Source organism: Elephantulus edwardii, unplaced genomic scaffold (assembly GCF_000299155.1).
Source record: "Elephantulus edwardii isolate Elephantulus edwardi_28Jun2011 unplaced genomic scaffold, EleEdw1.0 scaffold00289, whole genome shotgun sequence".
Classification (NCBI taxonomy): Eukaryota; Metazoa; Chordata; class Mammalia; order Macroscelidea; family Macroscelididae; genus Elephantulus; species Elephantulus edwardii.
In genome coordinates, this window is record NW_006400039.1 from 1,970,400 (window position 1) to 1,981,759 (window position 11,360).

At 59.7% G+C, this 11,360-nt stretch overlaps 1 protein-coding gene across 1 annotated transcript; it reads right to left on the reverse strand.

Moving 5' to 3' along the window:
* Window positions 1-2,144: 2,144 nt before the first annotated feature.
* Window positions 2,145-6,741, reverse strand: SAPCD2 (suppressor APC domain containing 2). Its single transcript, XM_006900593.1, has 6 exons — window positions 6,201-6,741; window positions 3,686-3,795; window positions 2,894-3,040; window positions 2,534-2,669; window positions 2,344-2,417; window positions 2,145-2,267 (listed from the first exon to the last, which is right to left on the reverse strand). The coding sequence occupies exons 1-6, from the start codon at window positions 6,739-6,741 to the stop codon at window positions 2,145-2,147; spliced, it is 1,131 nt and encodes a 376-aa protein (XP_006900655.1).
* Between the last annotated feature and the right edge of the window lie 4,619 nt (window positions 6,742-11,360).

Below are 11,360 nucleotides of genomic sequence, written 5' to 3' on the forward strand. Positions count from 1 at the left end.
GTAATGCCACTATTTTAAAACAGGACTAACATGGCGGTTTGGGTAGAAACTAAGAAAAGAGGGAATAAATAATGAACCCTGCTTTTAAGTAGATGAGGGAAAGAATTGTTTTAAAGAAATATTAGTAGATATCATTTGCATGACAACAGCCCAGAATAAGAAGTGCATAGCAAATTGGATGGGGGGGGACAGGGGGAGAAAGGAAATTGTGCAACAATGAATGAATGGACATCCAAGTTTTCTGTAAACTTTCGTTCCAATATCAGCTAAAAAAAATAAAGAAAAAAAATGCATGCTCGCTTTGGCAGCACATTTACTAAAACTGGAACAGTGCAGAGAAGACTGGCACGGCCCTGTGCAAGGACACGCAAATCCGTGATGCGGCCCATATTTTTTGATGCTGCTTTAATAAAATTATATGGTCTGTTAAAAAAAAAAGAAGACTGAAATGGCAAATTCCATGATATGTATATTTTGCCACAATAATAAAATTCTCACAGATCTAAGAAAAAACAATGAAGCAAATGTCCCCAAGCCATTTTCTACAGGATGAGCTTCCTCAGAACCATGGAAAATTCTGGGTCTGAAAATTTCAGGCGGTCTGATGGCTGGGCCCTGCAGACAGGGCACCCCTGTACTTCATGCCTGGAGTGGGGGGTTGGTGGAGTGGGCCTAGTGAAGCGAGGGGGGCTCCAGCCTGATGAAGTGGCAGTACAAGGGGGTGCCCCTGCTCTGGTGTAGTCACCGGAGGGGCTGACGAAGGTCTGCAGGTTCAGTGTTAGAGCCGTCGTTGGCTCTGAGATAAAAAGCTGTTGGAAGAGGATACCCCCTAGAAAGAGGGGACCTGGGAGGTTCCCAGACACTCACCCTGACCCGCATCTGTGAGCTGGGCCCAGAGCTGCAGACCTGAGACAGAGGGAAGGCCCTGGAAGACCCCCCACCCCACCCCAGGAGGCCTGGTGCCACCTTGGAGGCTGAGAGCACTGACAACGGTCAATATGAGCCGAGCCCCTTCTGCCCAACTGACATGTCTCCTGGGGCTGTAGGGACACAGAACACAAGTCCTGCTGCACACTGGCACCATGACCGGGTCACTGACTTTGGGACATGCCCCAGAACTCCCATTACCTGAGAGGTTCCAGGCTCCTCCTGTCGTCTAGGCCTGTGGGCCATCACCCCACTGCTGGTGGCCACTCAGGTGTGGTGGGGACCCCAGGGAGGTCCTCCTGAGCCTGGACGTTCTGCTTTTCTGTCATTAGGAGAAAGAAGTGAGCACCCAAACCTGGTGTGGCGTTGGTAGGGGAGGGAGTACTGGGCAGGACCCCAGACCTCAAATCCCTCTAGGTAGGGGTGCTCAGATGGCCCAGGCAGTCACCCCTCGAGGGGCAATCCTTTCCAGCAATGCTCAGTCCTGGGACTGGAAGCCCAACAGGGGAGACACTTCTGGAACTGAATCCTGCAGGCCTCTAACCCTTCCAGGTCACCCCCAGGGTCCTAGCTGCAGACCCGTGCAAGATCTGAGGGGCCCAGGCTGGCTCAGAGCCTCCCCCCTCTGCCTTGCTCCAGGAACCTGCCCAGTGCATTCCACTGTAGCCAGGTGCACCTTCAGCCTCCGCTGTCATGCACCAGCTCCCTGAGGCCTCCCACCGCCCTCAGTGAAACAAGTGCTGGTTGGGCCCCCCAAGGTCTCCTACCCCTCCACCCGCGTCGCTTCTGCTTGTCACTTCATCTGTGTCACCTTGGTTTGGGATGAGGAAACTGGCCCAAGGCCAGTCCCACGAGGATGCCAGCCAGCATCCTGCCCCACATCTGAGCAAGGTCCTCGGGATCCCAACAAAGGGCCTGGCTCCACACTGCCTCATGCCCTCTGCCGGTCACTGACAGGAGTGCAGCCTGGTGTGACAGTACCTTTACTAAGGACCTGGGCTGGATCCCAGGCTCAGGGTATGGGGACAGCACAGTTGTAAACATGGAGGTGGAGCTGCCTGAGTCCAGGTGGCGGAGGAGGGACTCCTCTTCCGTGGCATAGCAGCCTCAGGTTTGTCTGAGTGGGGCTGGACAGCCAGGCTATCCGGACTGGGGGGGATACAGCAAAGGGGCTGGCCCGTGGCAGGTCCACGTCCACGTGGCTGTTCTGGCAACAGCTAGATGAAGGTGGAGTCCAAGGGTCCGGCCTCCTGCTGGCTGCGCGCCTCGAACAGCTGCTTGATGAGGGCCGATTTCTCCTGCTCCAGCTGGGTGATGCGCTCGCTCTTGTCCGTAACTTCCTACGAGGCAAGGGGCAGGTGGGGCGATGCTCAGTGCCCAGCACACTGACCCGCCTCGCCCCTCCCCACTGCTCACCTGGGTGAGGCGGCGGTTCTGCTCTTTCAGCATGAGGATGGTCTGCTGTGGCCAGGGGGGCACGCAGGGTGAAGGAGCCCCCGGGGCTCCCGAGGAGGTGGGCAGAGCCTGTGGGAGGGCACAATCAGGGAGGAATGGCCTCGGGCCAAGGCACGGGAGCCCTCCCCTTCCAGATCACGGGCACTCACTCTTTCGGGGGTTTCTGAGGGGGTATCATCTCTGCCCGCACAGGCGGCAGCCAGAAGCTCCCCCAGGCACCGGGCTACCTCCTGCACTTTGGGCAGCAGGCGCCCCAGTGGGCGGGGGCTCCCTTCAGCCCCCAAGTCCTGGAAGGAATGTGAGATTGGTGGTCAGAGAGCTGTGCCAGGTAGGGGTCTCAAAAGGGTCCCTCTTGTCCCCCAGATTGGTGCTCAGAGCCTTTGTGAGTGCTGCTGCAGGGGGTGGGGGTGGATAGGTCAGTGGTGTTGGGGACAGGTCCTGGGGGGCGGGTCCTGGGGGCGGGCCCAACACCACGCATGCGTGTGTCATACGGTGACGCAGTGTCACTCACGGCGCTGGCCCGGCTCTGGCCCAGGCGGCGCTGGCGCTCCTGCACGCGCTGTAGCTGCTGCTGGTACCAGTCTCGGCCGCGCGCCATCAGCTCCAGGCCCTGCACCAACACCTCCTGCTCCTGCTCAAGCTCCTTCAGCTGTTTCAGCTGCAATAAATGCACGCCTGTCATGCATGTGTGCACACATGTGTCTGTTGCACGTGGACAGACGCTCATCAGTTATGGGTGTACACGGCCAGCACATGCCCGAGCAGGCACCCATCACTCGTGTGTGCACATGCCCAGCACACTCTTGTCACACACCTGTCACATACCTGTGCACATGCCTAACCCACACGCACAGACTACCGCCTGTATGCACAGGGGACTGCAGTGTGGACACATAAAGGCACAACATGCAGGTGTGCACAACAGTGCTAACCTGCAGACACACCTGTACAGCTGCTCACCCTGTAAAGATGTCTGGCCCCTCAGCCCCTCTGCTGTCCCTGTGCTCAGTTTCCTGGCCTCAGGGGCCTGGCTGTCTGCAGCGAGAACCCAGTGAGGGTGGAGGCTGGCTGAGAAGCCTAAGGAAGGGACTTGGGCAGATGGTCTTCAGGAGGGGCCCAAGCCCACCGAGCTGCACCCTAACCTGCCTTTTCCCCAAAACCAGTCTTACCCTTCCATGTTTCAGTCTGGAGAGAGGCGCTTGGCCCTGCCCTGATTTCCACCACAAACTCCCAGTAACCGTGGGCCCAGCCTTGGGGGACTGGGCCTGCCCCTCACTGAGGACAGCTGAAAGAGCCCACTCACCAGGTCGCAGTCCACGCCATTGGTGATGGTGTGCCTCCGATGTTCGCGGGCTTTAGGGGCTCGCCGAGTGGTCCCCACATCCACCTCCCAGACCCTGCAGGACACTGCACCTGCAGAGAGGTGTGGCCTGGCTCACTTTGGACAGCAGCACACGCTCAGCCCCGCCCTACCCAACCTGAGCCCCCTTCCTTGCTTCCCCTGCAGGACCCCACCCATCAACATTGACTGTGGTAGAGAAGGAACCACAGACTCTTTTCTGGCCCCACCCCGGCCTCTCAGGTCCCACCCCAGCTCCACCCCAGTCTCTCAGGCCCCAGGCTTGCAAAGACCCCCACACGTGCCTCTGGGCTCAGCACCCACCTATCTGCTACAGCTTCACACGGCTGAGTTCATAACAGTTCTGGGAAAGAGGTGGCCAGTGGTCTACTTACTCCCCCAACAAGCAGCCCAGAGAGCATGGGGCTCCAGCTAGCTGATTTCTACACCCTCACCACCCACACCTTTCAGGGCACCCCGCAGAGGCTGTACCACTGCTGTAAGGGAGGAGGGAAGTGTGGGGGAACACCTAGGATCCCCTGCACCCCCTTGCCTGCACAGAGCCCTCTAAGGACTCCACCCTCCATGAAGCTAGGAGTGGGGGTGATGGGGGGAGCATAGGGTGGTGCAGGACGATTCATTCCCATGCACACTGTGTTACCATCACACCTTAGTGTCTCAATGTGCAGGGACAGGAGCTGGAGGGGGTGGGCACAATGAAAGAACTGAGGGGCCCCCACCTGGATAGGCGAGTTTGTGCTGGGTGCTAGGCTTCCATGGAGAACGGGGGCTGTGTGTGCAGATCCCCCAGGCAGGGGGTCCATGCAGGGGTGAGTGGAGCGGACACACTCAGGGGAGGCTGCAGCCCAGTCCTAGGCCTAAGGTCATCCTCCCAGACCATGCCCTGGGGCCCAGGTGCAGAGGCCAGTGGGTGAGGCAGGAGGTGGACACACAGGCCAGGGCAGGGCAGAGTTCCCACCAGGTGGCCACGCTGGTTTCCTGCCAAGCCAGATAGGCAGGCTAGAGAATCCCTCCCTGGTCTGGCCAGCCGGACAAGGCAGGCCCCCAAGTTCCTGTTCAAGCCTGCTACTGCCCATGGGGCAGGGCTGGGCTCATGCCTCTGAGTGGCAGGGAGACCCAGGTCTGCAGGATCCCTGGAACACGTGGGGCCGCTGGACACTGGGAAGGGCCACAGGGCAAATCCTGCGCCCTCTGCTGGCAGAACCAGAACTGCGCAGGGTGAGTCACCAGCATTGGAGGTCCAGTCCTACTTATGGGCACTGGACAGCCTGCATCAGTGGGGACGCATCGCCTGCACCCACAGGACACTGTGCACCTTGAATCTATGGAACACTCTGCAGGATCACTCTATTGGACTCCAGGTAGCCTGTGATGTCCACCAAGCTCACAGTGGGGAGAAAGGAGGTGGACTGACCCCTGGGGCAGGGAGTGGGAAGCTGTGTGGAAGGGGTACTTTCCATCCTTGGAGTTGGGGCCCTTGGAGTGCCAGGTCTGGCACCTGAAGCCCTTGTTGCACCATCAAGCACCTCAGGCCCTGTTCTGGGCACCCTGTGAGTGTGCCCTCTGGTGGGCACTGGACATATGCATGGCCCTCAGGAGCTACAGTGACAGCCACATAGCACACCAGGGCCTTCAGACTCCCGCCTCCACCTGGCTCACTCCCCTCAGCAAGGAGGCACTGGCCAGCTACCCCTGGAAGCCCCCAGCCTGGAATGCGGCTGCTCACTCAGCTCACACCGGAAGGACGGCAGGAAACAGAGCACAGAGGTGCAGGCTGTGCTGGGGACATGGCAGAGGTGGGACAGAGGTCCAGTCTGCACTGGTGGGCAGCACAGGGCCCACAGTGGCCGACTGCACCTGGTGGGGCAGCTGTGCAGAATGGGCTGGGGGCTGGAGGGTACTTGGCAGCTGGGTGGGTCCATAACAATGCGAATCTTGTTCTCGACTTGGGCACTCAAGTCCAAGTGCAGAGAGGGGCCATTCAGCTGTACTCTAGCCTTGCCAACTGGAGCGAAGCCAGCAGGGAGCCCAGGTTCCAGCCCCAGGGGCTGGTACTACTGTCAGGGGGGTCCTCACTGTCCTGTCCCTGAAACTGGGGTCAGGTCCTGGGGTCATCTGAGCTGGACTGAAGGACGCACAGTCTGAGTCCCCGCTCGCTTGGTGGAAGCCTCCCTCTGGCCACACCAGCTCCCGGCCCGCTGAGTCGGAGGGTGCTCCTGGGTCATCCCCCTACACATCATAAGCCTTGTCCGATGCCCTCAATGCGGCAGCGGAGGCGCTGGTGTTGCTTCCCGGGGGGTCCCCACAGTGAGACTCCTGAGGGTATCCTGGGGAATTCCTTGTCCCTCCAGGTCCTCCCAGGCCCGCTCTAGGTTCAGATGCCCCCAGAAGAGCTGCCCAAGGGAAACTCCTGGCCGTCGCTCCGGGGGTGAGCCCAGGCCCCGCCCCCTGCACTCACCAGAGTCGGCGCTCAGCCTCTGCTCATGCTCCGTGGTCCTCGGCACCCCCTCCGACGGGCTCCGGGGACCCGCTGGTGGGTGTCGCGCGCCCGAAGGCAGAGCCTTCTTCTCCAGGACGGTGCGCGGTTCGTCCGCGGGTGCAAAGAGCATGCGTGGTGGTGGCGGCGGCTTCTCGGTGGTTCGGGGTCCCGGGCCGCCCCCACGGGCCGGGGCGTGCGCCAGGCTCCGCTGGCCGCCCTCGGTGCTCAACAACGAGGAGCGCAGACCGGCCACAAAGCGCTCGAAGGTCAGGTAGCCGCTGGCCGGGGCCGCCTGCCGCAGGCCCTCGAGCACGCCGTGAGGCAGCTCGCGCGCATCGGCGCCCTGCCACCGGGACTCGATCTCGGACAGGTGCACGTAGCCGCGCCGCCTGTCGTCCAGGATGTCGAAGAGGGTGTGCAGGCTCTCCAGGAAGGCGCGCGGCAGCCCGTCGGTGCCCAGGCCCGACGCGGGCCCGGTGGGCAGCACGCGACCCCGCTCCGCCATAGCGGCCCCGGCCATGGGCGAGCGCCCCACCCGGGGTCTAACCCCGCGTGCGCCCGGTAGTCGGATCCCGGGTCCACCCTGGGATTTCTCCTGGAGTCCGTCTCCACGTCTGTCCTTGAGTGTCCAGAGGCCTGTCCTTGCGTTCCCCCGTGGAACGGTATCGGGGTCCGTCACCCCTGAGTGGCGTGCGTCCCAGAGGAGGCCCCGGGAGGCAGCAGGCCTGCCAGGCGCGCGCAGCTCTGCCCACAATAGCAACTACTTTTTGAATGGGGTCCACCTCTAGACGTCATAGCCTTATTAGCATTCACTACAGTTATTGGCCGATGCTCATCCGTCTCCTTCTTGATTGGCTGACAGGCAGCCAGCCCTGGTTTGATTTTTCCTGCCCTTGGGCCGCGCCATACGTGCTCTCCTCGCAGGCGGCCTGCCCTGGGGAAGGGGAGGCGCACCGAGGCCTGGAAGTGCGGGAACCGGAACCCCTTCCTCCGGGCCCCTTCTCAGTTCAGCGGAGGCGGGGAAAGCAGGCCTGAGTGAACTTCCTCAAATCGTCCTTTTGCCTGCCGCCAGCCCTTCCACGTGGCTGCAACCCTTTCTCCCCACTCCACCTGTGGGGACCTCTGGGGTTAGACTTGACTCTCTGCAGAAAACCTGTCCCCAGGTGACCTTGTGGGATGAGGATGGAGCACCACCTCTTGGGACCTCACCTTTCTTCTGTAACTCCCCTGGCTCTCTTCCCTGAAGGTTTCTGACCACAGGCCCCAACTGCCTCTGGTGCTCCCTTCTCTCCACTAAGAGGGTCCCCAGGGGATCTGGGGCTCCAGCCAGCTGGGCGCTTCCCCTCACACAAAGGTTTCTGTTCCTGTGAACAGCCTTTCCCTTCCCGTGGTCCCTCCTGCCAGCGGCAGGACAAAGCCTCTTTCTCCTCTGTCCCCAGATCCCCATCTGATGAGACGCTCCGCTGGGCTTTCCACACTGCTGCCCTGGCCTCTTCCTGCTGGCTCCCACAGCCCCTCACTGACCAGCAGGCTGCCTCGGAGCTTCCAGGCTGGGAGAGGCCCTGCAGCCCAGCTCTGGGGCCATAAAGGAACCCTCTCAAAGCCAGGGATGTCAGAAAGACCACCAGCATAAGACCATCCCTTGCCCATCCTCCATGGACTGCCCCGTTCCCTTCCCATCCTAATCGTGGACCACAAGGTCCCTATTAGCCACCTTGGTGTCCTAGGATGACTGGATTCAGAGTTGAATCAGCTGAAACCCCAACACCCCTGTGAATTGATCCCAGCCCACAAGCCCTCTGAAGCCCTCTGCTGACCTCCCACCAAGCGCCTCACTGAACTTCAGTGAACTATCCACCTGGGCACTGTGTCCTCTGTCCCCAAGGCTCCCAAGGCCTGTCTCAGACTGGGCAACAGCTGTTCTGGCCAGTAAGAGACCATCTCTATTTTTCTGAGGTTTTCCTCTCAAAGCCATGGTTCATCCATGTCAGATATTTGGGGTTCCAACCACCTGAAGATCATCTCCCCTTTCCTGCCCCCCATCCTGAAGAACACACCCCTCCCGGTGCAGCTCCCCATCCTGGGGTCATCCCCCACTTGCACAGCCTGTATTCTGAGGACCATCCCCCCTGTACACACCCCCCCTCCCCCCGCACTGCCTTCAGTCTTGAGTGTCCTTTAGCCAAGGACTGTATCTTCAAAGCTCCCTCACCTACCTGCTCAACAAGTGTGGTTAAACACAGTCCACACCGCCTAAAAAGCATTGGCCCTTTCACTAGTGAGCATTTTCCTGGGTTTTTGTGCTCTCAGGGGGTGGTGGCCTGGCCTCCAGTGGGCACTTGTTGGGTGACTGACACCCAGGAATCTCATCCTAGACATCTCTGTGACAATGCCCTCCCCAGGGGAGAATCATGACAGAGAGGGGGGAGGCTCAGGGGTAGGGAACTGTAAAGGAGACTGGCTGGGTGCTGAGGCCCTTTGCCACCAGCAGGTGACACTGCAGGTATCAGAAAGGCAGGGCCACAACCCAGAGCCAACCAGGTGCACCACGTTGGAGCCATGCAGGCCCTGAGAGGAGGGCAAGGTCCTCCAGCTCCTGCTGGCCCCGTCTGTGGGCTGGCCTGTGGCCTTGTCTCCAGTCAGTTCCCCAGGTAGTTGGACTGGGGCCTCTTGTCCTCCTGGTTCAGTGAACTAGCCTCTTCCTCCTTCCCAGAGGGCCAACACTGACCCAGCCCTTTCCCTTTCCCTCCATTACCATCCTGGGGGCTCCGCAAGCCCCAGACCAGGTGGGTCTCCTATGGCCTGGATTTCTCTTTTAGCCCAACTACCTTTGACTACATGGTTTTCTTCCCGTGCCAACGCCACAGCAACCCGGCGAGTGCCTTGCCCAGAGTGGTCTGGTGTCCATTTCACAGTTTGGCCTCTCAAGGGCTGCTCTCCTGAGCTCCTTGAAGGAGGTCTCAGGACAAACTAGAGACTTACTTCTTCTAGGCAGGCAGAGTTAGAGGTCAGGGTCCACCTCCACTCACAGAGCTGCCATGCACTGCCCAGCTGGTCAGCTCAGGTCCACCTCTACCTCACGGAGCTGCCATACACTGCCCAGCTGGTCAGCTCGGGTCCACGTCATGGCGCTGCCATGCACTGTCCAGCTGCTCAGCTCAGTTGGTGTCACCTGCTCACCAACCCCAGCCTTCAAGGGCAAGGGGCCCATCGCTGCTGCTCAGCCCAAGGGCAGTAAGGCTTCCATGGACTCTGGCCTGCAGCCTGCTCCCCACCGGTCCTCACTCTCCTTCCTTGCGTGGGAAGCCAGTCCACTTACTAGTTCATTCAGCATGTGCTCTTTCAGCATTGCTTTGCATTGCTGAGCTGGCCCAAACTTTAACTGGGCACCTATCGTGTGCCACTGTGGATCTAAGGTGGTGGAGACAGAGCAATCACCCCAGAGAAGACCTGCCCCAGGGCAGGACAGAAGGAAGGAGGGGACAAGGAATGGACATGTCCTGAGAAGAGGTAATGGGCAGGGCAAGGGTCTCCCCCTCAAGGAAATGACATGAGCGCAGGGCCTGGCTGGAGCCCTGGGGGTGGGGGATGGTGACAGATGCAAAGGTGCTGCTGCAGTGCAGGAAACAGATTCAGACCCACAGATGGGCCAGCGGGGGAGGGGGGGCCTGGGGCCTGGGTGCTCAGAACCTGTCTGCAATGTGACATTGCTAACAGTGCAGTGGTGAGAAGGCCTGAGGGAGGTCAGCCTTTGAGCCCCTGTCCTAAAAACAGAATTGCATTTGTGTTGACCCACGAGTAGTGACAGTCTCGCTCTCAAAACTCATTGTCAACTGAATGTCATTGTCAAAACTCAGGGAGTCAGAACCAACTGAGTTGAGCCTCTAGGAGGTTTCCAAGGTCATAAATCACACCTGTGGACATGGCCCATCATTCCGCTGTAGATGGTCAAACCATGAAAGGAGCAGAGCCTGAGCCCGCAGCACAACTCCCCAGGGACTAGGCAGCTGTCTGGACAGCAACACTCGACACTCGCATAAGGAAACTGGTCTGGGGAGGGAAACTCCTGCACTTTCCACTAAAAGGAGTCAGAGGGATGCCCGGGGCTGCACAACTTCCCCAGTCCCTGGGTAGTGCAATGGTTACATATGCAACTACTCAGCTGGAAGATTAACTGTTCAAACCCACCCATGGCAGCCCTGGCACCTTGTTCCCAAGGTCTCAGCCTGTAATCAATCCTGTGGAGCTGCTGGGTCCTGCACACCGGGAGGCCTGAGACTTATAGCAACACAAGGTCTAGACTTTGAAACTCAAAACTAGTTTCCAGAAGAAAGCTTTGCCGCCCCCCCACCCCATGCCCTCAGCTCTTCCATGATTTCCACAAGTGAGCTTATAAAAGCAGATTGTTGGGCCCTGGCAGCTAAAAATAACAAGGGCGCTATGGTGGCTGGTGGCTAACAGGCGAGATAATGGACAGTCTCCCCTGTGTGATTTGCTGTTGTTACGTACTGTGAAGGGAGGGAGCTGCCTCTCCAGCTAGTTCCAGAGGAAGGTGATGATACTGATGTCCGCTTTCCCTCGCAGGGAGGGTGGGTTCTCGCTGCCTCTGGGCTGGCCGCACAGCCCCCTACCACCGAAGACCAGGTGACTTACAGTCTCTGCGGGAGAAGGATGGACGATCTCCTCCCGCGCGATTAACTGCCTCTGAAAACCCACTGGAGGGTCAGCTATGGGTCAGTTCCCACTGGACAGTAATGAGTGAGTGAGAATCACAATGCTCAGCCCATGTCCTGGCAGGTCCCTGAATTCCCGGCTCCCAGGACCACTGTTTGTCCGCGCAGAGATCTCAAAATGCACACACAACTTCAATACCCAGGCTCAAACCCCGGTCAGGGATAGACCTCAGCTTCGGCCTGGCGCCCCAGCCTTCCCCTCCGGCCCCAGAGTGCCCCAGCCGTCGGGATAGAGGCTGCCCCGAGTCACAGACCCCCTTGCTCCCGGGACCCCTTCTCAGAGGACCTCAGAGCGCCGGAATTCCCGCTGGAGAGAGACGGAGGGGGAGGGGGGCGTGTCTCAGTGAGGATCGGCCTGGGGGTCTCGGCTGCAGGACCCGAGAAAAGCCGGAGCAGGGACCCGGAG